Here is a 19,495-nt window from a genome sequence, read left to right on the forward strand (position 1 = left end):
AGCCAAAACAACGCAGGAGTGGGACAAGTCTCAATGTCTAGAAGTGACCCAGCCAGAGATACAAAGATACCTCATGCGAGTCCTGCCCATCACCGGCATTGAACATCCAATCAAATGTTGTGTGTGTCACTTTACACTCTCTCTTTACTCTATCATATCTTTGCTTCATGGTGCACCTGGGATAGAACCACTTACTAGATTGAAGAGAGCTGGGGGCGGGCGTACTCTTTGTCTGGTCCAGGCAGTGTGCCCCCTCCACAAAATACTTCTGACAGATATTTTTACAATTAAAGTGACTCCAAAATGACAGAATGCATTATTCACTTCCTTTTGAACAAAACATAATATGAAACATAACGAAAACAAGCTGTAAATGCATCCAACAGGCATGATGTGGTCATTTTGTGCATGAGACCAAATACTACACTTTTGAAATTTGTTCAAATCCTTACAGATGTAGGATCTTAATTTGAGCCAGTTTGCTACAGCAGCAAAAATATCCTGGAGCAACAGAAAATGTGAAATTATGTGGATTATAATTAATGGAATTTTTTTGCCGGGGTTGATACATCTTCTCTTAGAGAAAATCAAGTCTGAATTTTTAAAGTGGACATTACACACTTTAGAAGCCTCTACAAGTTTGCATTCACTGCTGTGCAGGAAAATTCTCAGCAACAAAAACATGATCAAATTTAGATCCTACATGTATACAGTATGCCATATTCAAATGGAGGGACTAGATATATAAAGGGCTTTAAATTCTAAACGGTAAATCACTCATATATGAAAATTCCCTGAAATAAAAGGTGAGATTTTGTACTGTCATCTCAAATCCAAAATGCGTGAGTAAAAAGCCAAATAAAAACATTATAGAAGCACTGTTCAGCTTCAAACGTAAGGGAGTGTATCATCTAAGGCTGGTGACCAAATTATTAAATAAATGTATTCAAGCACATTAGGGTCCCGTGATCTAGAAAGGGGATGATAGTTTGCAATAAGAATCTATTCAGTGCAAAATTAAATATTTCATATTCAACATATGCCAACCCTTTCATGAATTTGCTCCCCAGTTAACCGCTGGCTTTTGAAAAAGGATCAGTCTGTTTTGGAGAATGAGGTGCTGTTAGCGTAGGACACAGATGGCTGCCTGCTTTCAGAGGAGCGACAGAGAGCTTGATTCACGGCCCATCCATCTACAACCATTCCCCTTCAGGGGATGAGAGCCTGAGTTCCCACCTTAGACCTCTCCATCATCCCTCCCTGAAAGTGGCACCCTTCTCCCCTCATCCTTCCATCTCTCCATCCATATGCCTGTGGAGTAGACCAGTCGTATTAAAACACAAAACATTGATTATCAATACCCTCAAATAAAAGGTGAAATACTGTACTGTCATGACATGAAATGTTTGATATCAAAAACAAAATGCTTTTGTATAGAGCCAAATTAAAATGTTTGGCATCACTGTCCAACTACATACGTAGGGGAGTGTATCCACACTCACAAGTTATTTTTGTTCCTCCAGCTTCACTCTTTCTAATGTAACATGACTGTCCGGCTGTGTCATGTGGAAGTGTTGACCCCAATACTGTGTGTCAGTCAGGAGGTGCTTGTCCTTCAGACTGACTTTTGACCGTGCTGGCCTAAGCAGAAATGTGTGTGTGTGTGTGTGTGTGTGTGTGTGTGTGTGTGTGTGTGTGTGTGTGTGTGTGTGTGTGTGTGTGTGTGTGTGTGTGTGTGTGTGTGTGTGTGTGTGTGTGTGTGTGTGTGCGCATGAGAGAGTGGGTGGAGGAGTGGGATCAAGAGGCCTAGGTCGTGACAGAGCATTTCACAACATTTATACAAACTGAATCTGACTCATATTGTCAGATTCTTCAGTGTTTTATTTCAAACTGATTAATTAAACTGGTTGTTTACAAAGTGCAATTCAGAAAATACAATTTATTCTGTATAAACCTTCCTCCAGGGTACTTTATTACAGGTAGGCCTCATTGTCTCACATCAGTGCGAAGGCCGTCTGCACTCATCTCTCTGATAACTCGAAAACACTCATGCGAAAGCTAAAAAGAAGTTTGACTACAATATGCTGTCCTAATATTCGAAAATGTTATCAAGGTGACATCATCCACTGAACCCCCTTGAATCCTCATAAGAGTCAGAGTTAATCTTAAAACTATAAACCTGTAGCTAATATTGACATTTATTTAATCACAAATTCTTCAATACCCTAATTCTACATTTAGCTAAGGTGTTTTGTGGGTGTAGAATAAGAGTTCCTGAAAATCTAAATGTGCACGAAAATTAGCTAGCTAGCTAGCTAGTGTCTGCTTGCTGACTGAACCAGTCTCAAAGCAAGGGATGCTAACAATGACAGTTCACACACTCAATGCTGAATACTCCCTCTAGCTAGCTAGTGTAGTGATATTCTAGCTAATAGCACACGTTTTCATGATAAGGCAGTTTCTGTTTTGCCGTGATTAGTGAGTTTTGCAGCACAGCTTGACTGCTTTAGGCTAGCTGCGATGTTACTGTATTGGCCAAATGTTACAAAGTAGTGAGGCACAGTGCCAGCTGTCAGAGTCAGATACATGCTGATTTCTTAGAACAGTCCCATAACTTTGGTTATTCATCAACAAGATTGGCAAAATAGCTACAGTAATGGCCATTCAAACAAGTTATCACTAGACTCCTAGCTTGGGCAAGTTTGCTCAGCTGATCAAGGATGGTAGTAGTCAGTGCCTCATAGATATGTCATAGAGTTAGGAACTAGTGTTCGGCAGATGAGCAAAATCTAGATTTTTAGAGATGAGTTCCACGTCCTACAAGACTGATAGTTTGAAGGACAAGCGTCACGTAGGAGTGACACCATCTGACGTGAGACAATGGGTAGGCCTAAGTTAGCTACACGTTAGGTAAATGCCAAGTTTATATCAACAATGACTTACTAATGTTGTTTAAAAAAGAACATGAATTACCATCTGTAACATGCTAATGTATGTGTGGACATACTTTAGTGTGTGTGTGTGTGTGTGTGTGTGTGTGTGTGTGTGTGTGTGTGTGTGTGTGTGTGTGTGTGTGTGTGTGTGTGTGTGTGTGTGTGTGTGTGTGTGTGTGTGTGTGTGTGTGTGTGTGTGTGCGCGTGTGTGTGTGTGTATGTGTGTACGTCTCTCTCTTGCTGTGCACCTCTCCTACTCTGGATCCAGGACACATTCACACACACTGCACCCCAGCATCCTCGTTGTGTTGACAGTTGCTGATGCCCATACCATTGTGAAGGCAATAAAACACACTGGCCTCTCTGCCTGTGCATCGCAGGTCATCCAACCAGATCCTACCGATTCCTAAACGGATGACAACACAATCCAGAAGCCAAGTCCATGAGATTCAACAATGAACAATGAGAAATGTACTAATATGTGTGAAAGAAAAGAAAACTCAACCCTGACAGGCTCTCTACACATCCTCACTGGGAACAAAAAGAGAGAGAAAAAAAGAGTATTTATCTGCTAATGATAAGGTAGAGGATGGACTCACCATGGCTGGCTGTGAAGACTGTGGAGGCTCGTTGGTACCCCAGCATCTTGCAGATCACTGTCCCGTCCAGAGTGTCAAAGCCGTCATCACACACCGTACCCCACTGCCCCGTCCACATCACCTCCACTCTCCCACGAGTCCCCCCGCCAGCAATACGCACATTTGCTGTCACTGGAGAGAGAGACATTTTAAAATAACTTATGCATGCACATGATTAAACATGAATTGTACCGTATTCCAGGCCCATAGACCAATGAATATTCACTTAAATATGCAGGTAAATGAATACATATCATATTTACATATACAGTATGTCTTAGCGACGAGAGAGTCTATGTCAGATATTGTGGGTAACCTGACATTAGTGTGAGGTGTAGTGCTGAGTGTGTGTGTGTCTGTGTATGTCTGTGTGACTTCACACACTCACCTGATCCAGCTGCTCTTTCACCCTTCTCTCCGCGTGGACCTAGCGGTCCGGGAATTCCCGGCAACCCTGGAAATCCTAGGACATGAAGAGGTTGAAATTAAACATACACACATTTGTTTTACTATCCTTGGTGGACCAAACAATTGATTCCCAATCAAAACCTTATTTTCCCTAACCCTAACTCCTAATCCTAACCCATATTCTATCCCTAACCCTAATTGTAATCTTAAACCTAACCCCGAAACCTAAAATAGCATTTTTCCTTGTGGGGACCGGCAAAATGTCCCCACTTGTCTAAATATTCCTTGTTTTACTATCCTTGTGAGGGCTCCTGAGTGGTGTAGCGGTCTAAGGCACTGCATCTCAGTGCTAGAAGCATCACCACATACACCCTTGTTCGAATCCAGGCTGTATCACAACCGGCCGTGATTGGGAGTCCCAGAGGGCGGCGCAAAATTGGCCCAGCGTCATCCGGGTTTGGCTGGTATAGGCCGTCATTGTAAATAAGAATTTGTTCTTACCTGACTTGCCTAGTTAAATAAAGGTAAAATAAAAAAATAAAAAAATAATAATAATTCTGGTCCGCACAAGGATAGTAAAACTACACACACACACACACACACACACACACACACACACACACACCAACAAGTCCTCTTGTTCCATTAACACCAGCAAGTCCTCTTGGACCTACGGAGGAAGAATAATAACCACAAAATCATAAAGGACACTTCATATGATTAAAATAACACTTTACAGTAGGAGAATATATAACATTGTAATTCCTGTAATCAACCATTTGAAGGACTTGACAATGAGGGTTCCATAGCTCAGAGACAGGCTGAAATTCACCTTCAGGTCCTATGGGTCCAGGTAGTCCTGTCGGCCCTCTGTCACCCTTCAAATCAGGGGCCCCCTGTACTCCATCACGGCCCTGGGCTCCTGACAGATTCACAGCACACTGTCACACTCACTCTATAATGTAGAGGCTATACAGTACAGTACTATGTCACACTCACTCTACAATGTGGAGGCAATACAGTACAGCACTATGTCACACTATGCAAGTAATTTCATTTATGTACCCCTAATTGCACCAAATACATATATTTATCCTACAGCTATTGTAAGCAGTAATCATGAGCCTATAAACCAGAGTTACACTGTTAACACTGAGGCGGTGTGCAATAGTAGGAAGACCACTTTATGCAGCTCACCCTGCACTATCAACTCCAATGTAAATAACACGAGTAAGTCTACCTTTGGAAGGCTTCCCAGTAAAGCATTAAAAACAATCAAGCAACCCAGAAAAGTGGTAAAAATAGTCAAATTAACATACAGCCTGAGAAACAAGGTCTATGAAGTCAATACTTCCTTGTAACAGATGATATTCATATTCTGACTATCTCTGAAACTCACTTAGATAATTCCTTTGATGATACAGTGGTAGCAATACATGGTTATAACATCTACCGGAAAGACAGAAATGCCAACGGAGGCATTGTTGCGGTCTATATTCAGAACCACATTCCTGTAAAGCTTAGAGACGATCTAATGTTAAATACTGTTGAAGTAATATGGCTACAGGTTCATCTGCTTCACCTAAAGACCATTCTTGTGGGAAGCTGCTATAGACCACCAAGTGCTAACAGTCAGTATCTGGATAATATGTGTGAAATTCTTGATAATGTATGTGATATCAACAGAGAAGTATATTTTCTGGGTGATTGAAATATTGACTGGGTATCATCAAGCTGCCCACTCAGGAAAAAACTTCAAACTAGTTACAAACAGCACAGAAATTAAATCATCAACATGTATTGATCACATCTTTACTAATTCTGCAGATATTTGCTTTAAAGCAGTATCCAAATCCATAGGATGTAGTGATCACAATATAATAACCAATATCTGGGAAAACCAAAGTTCCAATGGCTTGGCCTAATATAGTGTATAAGAGGTCATACAAGAAGTTCTGTAGTGATTCATATGTTGATGATGTAAAGAATATTTGCTGGTCTGTGGTGTGTAATGAGGAGCAAACAGATGCTGCACTTGATGCATTTATGAAACTACTAATTCCAGTTACTAATAAGCACGCACCCATTAAGAAAATGACTGTAAAAACTGTTAAATCCCCTTGGATTGATGAGGAATTGAAAAATTGTATGGTTGAGAGGGATGAGGCAAAAGGTATGGCAATTAAGTCTGGCAGCCCAACGGATTGGCAAACGTGCCGCAAATTAAGAAATCATGTGACTAAACTAAAGAAAAAGAAAAAGAAACTACACTATGAAACAAAGATTATTATATAACAAATTATATAAATATAATATAAAAAATATAAATATAATATAAATATAATTATATAAATATATTTTAACAATTTATATAACAAATTATATAAAGAATGATAGTAAAAAGCTTTGGGGCACCTTAAATTACATTTTTGGGAAAAAAGCCAACTCGGCTCCTTCATTCATTGAATCAGATGGCTCATTCATCACAAAGCCCACTGATATTGCAAACTACTTTAATTACTTTCTCATTGGCAAGATAAGCAAACTTAGGGATGACATGCCAGCAGCGAACGCTGACACTACACAGCCAAGTATATCGGACCAAATTATGAAAGTCAAGAATTGTACTTTTCCGTAAATTCCGTAAAGTCAGTGTGGAAGAAGTTAAAAAAGTATTGCTGTCTGTCAACAATGACAAGCCACTGGGGTCTAACAATCTGGATGGAAAATTACTGAGGATAATAGCAGATGATATTGCCACTCCTATTTGCCACATCTTCAATTTAAGCCTGCTAGAGAGTGTGTGCTTTCAGGCCTGGAGGGAAGCTAAAGTCATTCCGCTACCCAAGAATAGTAAAGCCCCCTTTCCTGGTTCAAATAGCTGACCAATCAGCCTGTTACCAAACCTTAGTAAACTGCTGGAAAAAATTGTGCTTGACCAGATACAATGCTATTTCACATTAAACAAATTGACAACAGAATTTCAGCATGGTTATAGGGAAGGACACTCAAGCACAGCACTTACACAAATGACTGATGACACTGATGATTGGCTGAGAGAAATTGATGATAAAATGATTGTGGGGGCTGTCTTATCAGACTTCAGTGCAGCTTTTGACATTATCGATCATAGTCTGCTGCTGGAAGAATGCATGTGTTATGCTTTACACTCACTGCTATAATGTGGATAAAGTGTTACTTGTCTAACAGAACGTAGAGGGTGTTCTTTAATGGAAGCCTCTCAAATATTATCCAATTAGAATCAGGAATTCCCCAGGGTAGCTGTTTAGGCCCCTTGCTTTTTTTTTTTTTTACTAATGACATGCCACTGTGTCGATGTGTCTATGTATGCGGATAACTCAACACTAAACACGTCAGCTGCTACAGCGACTGAAATGACTGCAACAAAGAGCTGCAGTTAGTTTCAGAGTGGGTGGCAAGGAATAAGTTAGCCCTAAATATTTCTAAAACTAAAAGCATTGTATTTGGAGCAAAACACTCACTAAACCCTAAACCTCAACTAAATCTTGTAATAAATAATGTGGATAATTGAGCAAGTTGAGATGACTAAACTGCTTGGAGTAACCCTAGATTGTAAACTGTCATGGTCAAAACATATTGATGCAGAAGAAGCTAAGATGGGGGGGGGGGAGTTTGTCTATAATAAAGCGATGCTCTGCCTTCTTAACACTATCAACAAGGCAGGTCCTGCAGGCCCTAGTTTTGTCACACTTTCACTACTGTTCAGTCGTGTGGTCAGGTGCCGCAAAAAAGGACTTAGGAAAATTGCAATTGGCTCAGAACAGGGCCGCAAGGCTGGTCCAGAGAGCTAATATTAATAATATGCATGTCAACCTCTCCTGGCTGAAAGTTGATGAGAGATTGACTTCATCACTACTTTTATTTATGAGAGGTATTGACATGAATGCATCGAGCTGTCTGTTTTAAACTACAGGCACACAGCTCAGACACACATGCATACCCCACAAGACATGCCACAAGAGGTCTCTTCACAGTCCCCAAGTCCAGAACAGACTATAAGAGGCACACAGTATTACATAGAGCCATGACTACATGGAACGCTATTCCACTTCAAGTAACTGATGCAAGCAGTAAAATTAAATTTAAAAACAGATAAAAAACAACTTATGGAACAGCGGGGACTGTGAATCAACACAAACATTGGCACAGACACATGTATACACACACACAATAACATACGCACTATTCTTACACATGGATTTAGTACTGTAGCGATGTGGTAGTGGTGGAGTAGGGGCGTGAGGGCACACAGTGTGTTGTGAAATCTGTGAACGTATTGTAATGTTTTAAAATGGTATAACCTGCCTTCATTTTGCTGGACCCCAGGAAGAGTAGCTGCCGCTTTGGCAGCAGCTAATGGGGATCCATAATAAATACAAATACACTCACTCTACAATGTGGAGGCTATAGTGTACAGTACAGGTGCAAATGCAAAAATCTGCACAAAGTCCCACACAGTCCCACAATTAACACAGGGCTCTCCAACACTGTTCCTGGAGAGCTATCCTCCTTTAGGTTTTCACTCTAACCCATGTTGTAACTAACCTGATTAATCTTATAAACCAGCTAATTATTAGAATCATGTACGCTAGATTAGAGTTTGAATGAAAACCTACAGGATGGTAGCACTCCAGGAACAGGGTTCACTAACATGTACAGACACAATCATGCTTGGCCGCGTGAAACAGTCAAACACCAAGTTATTTACCAGTGTGCCCTTTGATCCCAATTTGGCCTGGTATCCCTGGTAAACCTGTGAAGAGGTTGAGAGGTAAATGTTAGAGGTGGCAGCAAGAGAAAATAAAAAACGGCCAGGTTCAGTTAATTGTTGAGTACAAAAAAATAAGTTGTTTGCAGGTGAGCCCTTCAAATACGCAGGTGAAGTATTAGTATTAGAAAGTATTAGAAAGTAAACGGTCTATAGGTGAGTGTAGTGTTAAGCCCATGCAGACTCACCAATGTGTCCCATATCCCCCTTTGGTCCCTGTGGTCCTGGCAGCCCAGGGGCTCCTGAACAGTTAGTAGCTGCACCGCCTGTACGTATGACACAATCAGAGATACTGTATACACACGCACACACACTGCACACAATATCCACTGAAGAGATACAGTTGAAGTCAGAAGACATGACATCATTTTCTGGAATTTTCCAAGCTGTTTAAAGGCACAGTCAACTTAGTGTATGTAAACTTCTGACCCACTGGAATTGTGATACAGTGAATTATAAGAGAAATAATCTGTTTGTAAACAATTGTTGGAAAAATTAATGGTGTCATGCACAAAGTAGATGTCCTAACAAACTTGCAAAAACTATAGTTTGTTAACAAGAAATTTGTGGAGTGGTTGAAAAATGAGTTTAAATGACTCCAACCTAAGTGTATGTAAACTTCCGACTTCAACTGTACATACATACACATTACACCATATTACACCTAACATTTAACATAACTACAGTATTACAGATGTAGGATCTAAAATTAGAATTGTCCGGCACAGCAGGAAATGCAAACTTGTTGTGTATTTGAGTTTTACAAAAGGCTTCTACATTTAGAATTTTCCACCTTGAAGTTTCAGACTTGATTTGTCGTAACAAATAACTCCTACAAAAATGTCCATTAAATAATATTCACATAATAATTCACATTTCCTGTTGCTGCAGGATTATTTTCCTGCTGTAGCCAACTGGCTCAAATTAAGATCCAACAGTTGTACTGTATGTGTGATAAGAAAAAAAATCAACTGTATACAGTGCCTTGCGAAAGTATTCGGCCCCCTTGAACTTTGCGACCTTTTGCCACATTTCAGGCTTCAAACATAAAGATATAAAACTGTATTTTTTTTGTGAAGAATCAACAACAAGTGGGACACAATCATGAAGTGGAACGACATTTATTGGATATTTCAAACTTTTTTAACAAATCAAAAACTGAAAAATTGGGCGTGCAAAATTATTCAGCCCCTTTACTTTCAGTGCAGCAAACTCTCTCCAGAAGTTCAGTGAGTATCTCTGAATGATCCAATGTTGACCTAAATGACTAATGATGATAAATACAATCCACCTGTGTGTAATCAAGTCTCTGTTTAAATGCACCTGCACTGTGATAGTCTCAGAGGTCCGTTAAAAGCGCAGAGAGCATCATGAAGAACAAGGAACACACCAGGCAGGTCCGAGATACTGTTGTGAAGAAGTTTAAAGCCGGATTTGGATACAAAAAGATTTCCCAAGCTTTAAACATCCCAAGGAGCACTGTGCAAGCGATAATATTGAAATGGAAGGAGTATCAGACCACTGCAAATCTACCAAGACCTGGCCGTCCCTCTAAACTTTCAGCTCATACAAGGAGAAGACTGATCAGAGATGCAGCCAAGAGGCCCATGATCACTCTGGATGAACTGCAGAGATCTACAGCTGAGGTGGGAGACTCTGTCCATAGGACAACAATCAGTCGTATATTGCACAAATCTGGCCTTTATGGAAGAGTGGCAAGAAGAAAGCCATTTCTTAAAGATATCCATAAAAGTGTTGTTTAAAGTTTGCCACAAGCCACCTGGGAGACACACCAAACATGTGGAAGAAGGCGCTCTGGTCAGATGAAACCAAAATTGAACTTTTTGGCAACAATACAAAATGTTATGTTTGGCGTAAAAGCAACACAGCTCTAAACCCTGAACACACCATCCCCACTGTCAAACATGGTGGTGGCAGCATCATGGTTTGGGCCTGCTTTTCTTCAGCAGGGACAGGGAAGATGGTTAAAATTGATGGGAAGATGGATGGAGCCAAATACAGGACCATTCTGGAAGAAAACCTGATGGAGTCTGAAAAAGACCTGAGACTGGGATGGAGATTTGTCTTCCAACAAGATAATGATCCAAAAACATAAAGCAAAATCTACAATGGAATGGTTCAAAAATAAACATATCCAGGTGTTAGAATGGCCAAGTCAAAGTCCAGACCTGAATCCAATCGCGAATCTGTGGAAAGAACTGAAAACTGCTGTTCACAAATGCTCTCCATCCAACCTCACTGAGCTCGAGCTGTTTTGCAAGGAGGAATGGGACAAAATTTCAGTCTCTCGATGTGCAAAACTGATAGAGACATACCCCAAGCGACTTACAGCTGTAATCGCAGCAAAAGGTGGCGCTACAAAGTACATAACTTAAGGGGGCTGAATAATTTTGCACGCCCAATTTTTCAGTTTTTGATTTGTTAAAAAAGTTTGAAATATCCAATAAATGTCGTTCCACTTCATGATTGTGCCCCACTTGTTGTTGATTCTTCACAAAAAAATACAGTTTTATATCTTTATGTTTGAAGCCTGAAATGTGGCAAAAGGTCGCAAAGTGCAAGGGGGCAGAATACTTTCGCAAGGCACTGTATGGGTGAAGCAAGTACATTTAACTAGCTTTATATCCAGTTCTGAATGCATTCACTCAGCACTTTTAACTAAAATGGACATAGCATAGCGCGAAAATTGTAGTGTATTCAAAGTTTTAAAAGGCTTCTAAAGTTTGTAATTTACACTTTAAATTGTGAGACTTGATTTTCCCTCAAGAAAAATGTATCAACCCCTAAAAATAATGTCCATTAATTATAATCCACATAATAATTTACATTTCCTGTTGCTGCAGGATTATTTTCCTGCTGTTGTAAACTGGCTCATATTAAGATCGTACACATGTAGTTTCTATATATTACTGTGAAAACCGGAACAGAAACTGAGAAGGCTGAATGTGGAACTATGCCTGGAAATGTTACAACATTTGAGCCAGTCATGATGAGGGAAAATGAATTTTTATTTGAATGTATTTAAAAAAAAACTTTATTTAACTTGGTAAGTCAGTTAAGAATAAATTCTTATTTACAATGATCGCCTACCAAAAGGCAAAAGGCCTCTTGTGAGGACGGGGGCTGCGATTCAAAATAAAAATAAATAAAAATAAAGGACAAAACACACATCACGACAAGAGAAATAACACGACACTACACAAATAGAGACCTAAGACATTAACATAGCATGGCAGCAACACATGACAACACAGCATGATAGTAACACAACATGATAACAACATGGTAGCAACACAACATGGCAGCAGCATGACATGGTAGCAGCACAAAACGGGGTATAAACATTATTGGGCATTATTTGACTCTTAACCAAAAAGGTGAATTTGAGTCCATCTCCTACCTATTCTAGGGCGTAAGAGAGTAGGGCCTTGTGATCATCAGCCTACTGACAGTGAGGATGATGAAGTAAAAATATCAACTTCCTTTCATGGAGAGAAGGGCAGCAGCAGCAGTTTTAACCATCCATCCTACACTATTTTAAAATTGATTAACACCACCCCCTCCCTAAAACGTTTCAAGAGTCAGGGCTAGTTTTCTAAGCAATTTAAAAAATGCAAAGTTCAGAGCAAGTTCAGCTAATCAAATATGTATCAAGGCATACTTTATTTGGACTGGCTTTGGGACATCAAGTACACAACGCACGTTTCCTCTGTGACGGATGGGGTGAGAGAGGGGGTAATATTCAATGTCCCTAACACTAAATCACCCTTCTCCACCTGTAGAACTGGCCCATGTGACACTGTCAATAATTGATCTAGCCTCTGTCTCTCAGACTAAAAGAACACACTAATACCACGGTCCTACCTGTCCACCAAGGAGCTGATTAAAGTTAGTGTTGATGCACGGGTAACTGCCATGGTAAACAGTCAACTTATCCACCATGTTCTTCACAACTCCGTAGCTTGAGTTGTATTCCATGTCCGTACTACTGGGCCTACCTGGTGTTCCAGCTGGTCCTTGTTGTCCAGTGGTACCATCTTCACCTGAAACAGTGACTTATTATTGAGTTGATGTACTGTATGGAGATCATTAGTGGTAGAACTACAAGATAACTCTGTGTTTGCCAGTGGATATGAGCATTAATAAGAACCACAGACTACTAAATGCATTGTTAGACATGAAAGATCAGTAATTCTGTCACATTTCCTATTGGGGTTTAGATTGATCTAAAGGTTTGGAGTCAGTAGGAGTAAGGTGAATCACCTTCGGGTCCTGGTTCCCCTGCTTCTCCCTTGGCTCCAGTCTGGCCATCAACTCCAGGGTCTCCTTTTTGTCCTGTCTGACCTGGAACACAGTAACCCTCTCACTATCACAATCTACTGTCTCACCTGGAACACAGTAACCTTTTTGCTAAATACTTATATACAAAAACAAACATTAAATGTTACTGTATGAATCACATTAACTTAACATATAATGTTCACAGATCACTTAATGTATAATGTATGAAACATTATTTTGTCTGATGGATTTGGAATTTCTCTTTGATGGTTTGTGTTATTATGAAAAAGACAATCGTTGCCTCAAAAAAAGGCACTTATTCATCCATGTTAGCTGACTGAAAGTGGCAGCCTGATTACCAAACGAGAGTACTTAGCATCACCGGAGACTGCTGAGGGAATTGTGGCTCATTATAATGTCTGGAATGGAGCAAATGGAATGACATCAAACACGTGGAAACCATTGTTTGATGTATTTGATACCATTCCACTAATTCCGCTCCAGCCATTACCATGAGCCCGTCCTCCCCAATTAAGGTGCCACCAACCTCCTGTGGTAAGCATCCGTTCTACACTAAGTGCACAGAACATTAGGAACACTGGCTCTTTCCATGACATAGACATGATGTCACCTGTTAAATGAACTTCAATCAGTGTAGATGAAGGGGAGGAGACAGGTTAAAGAAGCATTTTCAAGCCTTGAGACAATTGAGACATGGATTGTGTATGTGTACCATTCAGAGGTTGAAAGATCAAGACAAAATATTGAAGTGCCTTTGAACAGGGTATGGTAGTAGATGCCAGATGCACTGGTTTGAGTGTGCCAAGAACTGCAATGCTGCTGGGTTTTTGACTCTCAACAGTTTCCTGTGTGTATCAAGAATGGTCCACCACCCAAAGGACATCCAGCCAACTTGACACAACTCAGAGAAACATTGGAGTCAACACCTGCCACCATCCCTGTGGAATGATTTTGACACCTTGTAGAGTCCATGGCCCGACAAAATGAGTCTGTTCTGAGGGCAAAAGGGGGTGAAACTCAATATTAAGAAGGTGTTCCTATAATGTTTTGTACACTCAGTGTATAGTGTGAGGAAGGACGGCATTTTGGTAGGATGACCTATTGAAAAATTCCTGACTCAAACTCGCAGGGTAATCTGTTAGCTTGTGTGAGAGTCCATCCCTGATTGAGACTTCATACAGGGGTAAATGTCAATTCATTGACTAAACAGTGGGTTATTATGAAACAGAGAGGCAGGCCTCCACTTCCTCTGCCCCTGACTGAAGATGACAGGCCATCAGTGCACAGATCATTACTGGACAGATGAGCAGCTGAATGCTAATGCTACAGAGTTACACTGAACAAAAATATCAACTCAACATGCAACAATTTCTAATATTTACAGTTCGTTAAATCAGTCAATTGAAATAAATAAATTAAGCCTGAATCTATGTATATCACATGTTGGTCACAGATACCTTAAAAAAAGAGGTAGGGGCGTGGATCAGGAAAAACAGTCAGTATCTGGTGTGACTACCATTTGCCTCATGCAGCACAACACATCTCCTTCGCAAAGAGTTGATCGGGCTGTGAAATGTTGTCCCACTTCATTGACTGCAAAGTTTCTGGATATTGGAACACACTGTCACGTTATTTATCTGTTATTTTACCAGGTAAGGTCCCATCTGAAAGACAACACCCTACACAGGGCAGTGTCCCCAATCACTGGCCTGGGGAATTGGGATATTTTTTAGACCAGAGGAAAGAGTGCCTCCTACTGGCCCTCCAACACCACTTCCAGCAGAATCTGGTCTCCCATCCAAGGACTGACCAGGACCAACCCTGCTTAGCTTCAGAAGCAAGCCAGCAGTGGTATGCAGGGTGGTATGCTGCTGTCATACATGTCAATACCGAGCATCCCAAAAATGCTCAATGGATAACATGTCAGTGAGTATGCAGGCTGTGGAAGAACTGTGACATTTTCAGCTTCCAAGAATTGTGTTCAGATCCTTGCGACATGGGGCCATGCATTATCATGCTGAAACATGAGGTGATGGCGGCGTAGGAATGGCACGACAATGGGCCTCAGGATCTCGTCACGGTGTCTACTGTAAGTGCATTCAATTTGCCATCAAGAAAATGCAATTGTGTTCGTTGTCCTTAGCTTATGCCTGCTCATAACATAACCCCACTGCCCCCATGGGACACTCTGTTCACAACGCAGACATCAGAAAACCATTCGCCAACACGACGCTATGTGCTCGGTACAGCTGAAACTGGGATTAATCTGTAAAGAGCACTCTTCTCCAGCGTGCCAGTGGCCAGCTAAGGTGAGCATTTGCTTACTGAAGTTGGTTACGACGCCGAACTGCAGTCAGGGCAAGACCCTGGTGAGGATGACGAGCATGTAGATGAGCTTCCCTGAGACGGTTTCTGACACTTTGTGCAACCCCACAGTTTCATCAGCTATCTGGGTGGCTGGTCTCAGATGATCCTGCTGGTTAAGAAGCCAGATGTGGCGGTCCTGGGATGGCGTGGTTACACGTAGTCTCTGGTTGTGAGGTTGGTTGAACGTACTGACAAATTCTCTAAAACGATGTTGTAGGCGGCTTATGGTAGATAAATCAAAATTAAATTATCTAGCAACAGCTCTGACATTCCTGCAGTCAGCATGCCAATTGCACACTCTCTCAAAACTTGAGACATCTGTGGCATTGTGTTGTGTGACAAAACTGCACATTTTAGAATGGCCTTTTATTGTCCCCAGCAGAAGGTGCACCTATGTAATTATCATCCTGTTAAATCAGCTTCTTGATATGCCACACCTGTCTTGGCAAAGGAGAAATGCTCACTTTCAGGGATGCAAACACGTTTTTGCCCAGAATTTCAGAGAAATAAGTTTTTTGTGCAATTAGACATTTTCAGTGATCTTTTATTTCAGATTATGATACCAACACTTCACATGTTACATTTATATTTTTGTTCAGTATAGTTTGGTGCTGATCTAACATTGGCTGTTGCAGTGACACAGTGATGCTAAAACAATGGTGCAATGCAGTGCTTTTGGTTGACTCACCCCTGTCTCCCTTGTCCACCCTCACACCAGGTAACCCCCTCGCACCAGGTGGACCTAGGGAAACCACGAGGTCAAATAACATGTGAATTACAAGCTTGTGGTGTAAGGGGCGTTTATACCTCTCTTCCTCTCTTCTGTGGTTGTTGATTTAACACTAAGGACAAGGGAACTTACCAGTAGGTCCCTGTGGGCCTGGTGAAGCTGCAATACAACAAAACCTCATTATTACCACCAATACACTCTGGTGTTGTAATTTGTACTTTGCAAAGCATGATGACAAAAACATAATGTGCAAATCTCACACAACACAAGGGTTGATTGCTCTGCACCCCAAGATATGTGTATATCTACGTTGATGTGTACTCATATTTTACATCAAATGTAAGATATATCAACCTGGTAGGTCCTGCCCATGTCTTACAGTAGCTACCTTTGAGTAATCTGAATGCTTTCACGGAGTCCTGAAGGAGAGTGGTGCTGGCATTGACCGCTCCCAGGTTTGTTCTCAGCTGGCCCAGCTGGCCATCCTCCCCACAGAGGCTGGAGACCTGGGTCTTTAACTTCCCCAGGTATCCTCTGAGAGAGATGGTCTCCAAGCTGGTGTTTCTGGCAAGGGTACGGAGGTCCTCCTCCAGGGGGATGTGATTGTCAGTCAGCTTCACTGTTCTGGAGCCAGAGGAGGAGAGACTACTAGACTCCATTGAAAACACTGGGGCAGAGGTGCACATAGAGAGACACAGAGCATTACTAATACAGGAAGTCATGTGTTACTGCAATTCAGGATATCATGGAAAATCCTTTTACAACATTAGATAAACGTGTTTGAACCATTTTGGACATGAAACCAACCAATGGTTTGTTGTACCTTTGTAAAGGAGGAAAGCATTCAGTGCAGTCAGAAGGATGAGGTAAACGACAATAACATTTAGACATCGTTCTGCTCCTCTGGCCTTGGCTGGTTTTAGATCTGAAACATGGTGACATAAACACAAACAGGATTTATGCTACATTCCAAATGGACCTCTACCATCTACCCCCCTCCCCTCCAGGCACTCCTGTAGATCTAAAATGATCAGAAGAGTGGAAGCAATAATGCAACCCCCCCCCCCAGCCTATCAGATGGCAAGCTGAAGCAATTATCATGTTGCTTAAACCTATCCAGTCCATGAAGTGTCAAGGGGTAGGGATTAAAATTCAGAAAACAGTATCCCATGGAATATGGAGAAATTATCTCAACAAACCCACAGACATGGCTGCCCTCTCCTGGCCATTTCTCTATTTCTGCCTCAATGTAGAAAGTCAGGCTGTTGAGCTCAGTAAATTGCACTAATTTACTGTAGGTTGCCACAGGAGGTGCTTGTAGCCAGCGAATATAAAGTTAGAATTCAGTGCTGTCTGTAGTCTTCACACACTCCAATAGCTCTTTGGCTAGACTGATTATTATTTACAATACACAGACAGTTCTTCCACTTTCAGATTGTGTGTACCATAACAATCTTATCCCTCACAGTTGTCTATGATACCTTAAAGGTAGCTAAATGTTGTTCCCACCAGCAGCACTGCAGATTTTGAGATGAGTGAGATGCAAGACTTCGCTCTCAATCAGTCACACACAGTATCTGCACTGGTTCGCTTCACACTGTTACAGTTCACGCTGTTACAGTGCGGTAGCCACGGGACCCAAAAAGCAGAAACGTTGATCCTCATGCTTCAATTGTGGAAATTGACCCAATATGCTGTTTACTTTATGCGCATATGTCATATTGCTGAGTCTACCTTCAATGGTTCTCACAAGGCTTGTCTCCCTGAATGTTTTGAATGTAGTTACAATAAATTAACCACTTACTGTATTGAAGTCCGTCCATCCACATTATAATATAATATATGCCATTTAGCAGATGTGTTTATCCAAGCGACTTACTGTCATGCTTGCATACATTTTTATGCACAGGTGGTCCCAGGAATCAAATCCACTAACCTGGCGTTGCAAGCACCATTCTCTCCCAACTGAGCTACAGCAGACCACACTTTGTACCAATTTATAGTGAATTGTATAAATAACATACTTTGAAATAAGAAAGGCACCATAGGCCCCAAGCACCAGGGGTGGAATATAAGAAAAATCACACAAATAGCGCACTACAGTTGGATCACCAGGCCTTCAGCGCAAGAACAACCTATAAGTCAAAATGTTGCCCCTGTGACCCCCAGTTCCTCCCCTGCTTACCACTGCTCTGGAAGGTGTACAGGTCAGTCCTGCTCAGTTTCATGTCCATGTCATAAAGTGGGTTACTCTGGCAGAACGAGCTGACGTGGCCCTCTCCTCTGTCTACTGATGTCTCCATGTTACTCCAAAGTGACAGACAACAGCCCATAATTCCTCCTCAAGGCCCTCTTATAACAACTCATCATTACGTAAAAAACATGGAATCCTCACTTTCTTATAAAACCCCCCCACCACCCGTTTGACACATAGCGGAAGTCATCTGATTTGGGGCTGAGGTAGCAAAAAAAATACAAGACATGTTACAGCAATCTATATATCTATATCAGTAGTTACAGCTTAGATAAGTGAGTAGATCTGCAAGGTCAGAACATGGCATAGGTCATCTCTACATCCTATGGAAAAATGTGTAGAATTGCATGGAATTAGCTTTAAAACAGCAACAACAACAAAAAAGCTAAAAATAGCCTAGCTGTTTGACCTCATCTGGTATTTAAGGCAGTGAAAACAAAAAACAAGCAACGTAACCCAGCTAGCAAAAGTGATTCCTTGGAAGTCGTGGGAAGGTATGTTTTTGGTTTCACATTGGCTGTTCTCAGTGTTCTGAGAACAGAAGTGAACATCTGGGATGTTCTGGGAATGTATATTTTTAGGTTGCAGGAAAGTTGAGAACTTTTTTTACTCTGGTTCATTACAAGTTTTCCTGGAAGGTTTTATAAACATGAATGTTTCTTCTACATTTTAATGTGGATGCTACTGTGACGCACACAAAATGTATAGTCACATTTGTATTATGTATTGTTTCTTTGTAGTAGGGAAGAATACTTTTACTGAAATGTCAGTCCTCCAATGTTTCGCCCTTGGGATACATTTATACAACTGTTGGCAAGTAGGGGGCAGTGAAATGTGTTCACTTAACACTGGGACTATATGCGATCCTGCACATGTGTGTTCTCATAATTGAGAGAACCTTTGAAAGAGAAGCCACATTCTCCCGTTTCATCATTATCCTGTGTTACAGGTCAGTAAAGTGCAAAAATACACTGAATACCACAATATAGTTTTGGAACTTGCCTGTTGAAGTGAATGTCATGGTTTTGAACA

The 19,495-nt window shown here is 41.1% G+C and overlaps 1 protein-coding gene across 1 annotated transcript; it reads right to left on the minus strand.

The window, feature by feature from the left end:
- Window positions 1-1,860: 1,860 nt before the first annotated feature.
- On the minus strand, window positions 1,861-18,573 carry marco (macrophage receptor with collagenous structure). The gene is made up of 14 exons (XM_064944280.1): window positions 18,395-18,573; window positions 17,033-17,134; window positions 16,598-16,876; window positions 16,342-16,368; window positions 16,168-16,221; window positions 13,074-13,154; window positions 12,809-12,853; window positions 8,978-9,055; window positions 8,730-8,774; window positions 4,812-4,901; window positions 4,605-4,649; window positions 3,960-4,034; window positions 3,533-3,703; window positions 1,861-3,339 (listed from the first exon to the last, which is right to left on the minus strand). Exons 1-14 carry the CDS (start codon window positions 18,540-18,542, stop codon window positions 3,209-3,211), a joined length of 1,371 nt encoding a protein of 456 aa, XP_064800352.1. The 5' UTR covers window positions 18,543-18,573; the 3' UTR covers window positions 1,861-3,208.
- Between the last annotated feature and the right edge of the window lie 922 nt (window positions 18,574-19,495).

This window comes from Oncorhynchus masou, chromosome 29, assembly GCF_036934945.1.
Source record: "Oncorhynchus masou masou isolate Uvic2021 chromosome 29, UVic_Omas_1.1, whole genome shotgun sequence".
Classification (NCBI taxonomy): Eukaryota; Metazoa; Chordata; class Actinopteri; order Salmoniformes; family Salmonidae; genus Oncorhynchus; species Oncorhynchus masou.

Coding starts and splice junctions, on each gene's coding strand:
- marco (XM_064944280.1), bottom strand. CDS start 18,542: ATGGGCTGTTGTCTGTCACTTTGGAGTAACATGGAGACATCAGTAGAC. Junction 16,222..16,341: donor AGGCCCACAGGGACCTACTG/GTAAGTTCCCTT, acceptor TGGTTTCCCTAG/GTCCACCTGGTGCGAGGGGG. Junction 4,035..4,604: donor TGGAACAAGAGGACTTGTTG/GTGTGTGTGTGT, acceptor TTCATGTCCTAG/GATTTCCAGGGTTGCCGGGA.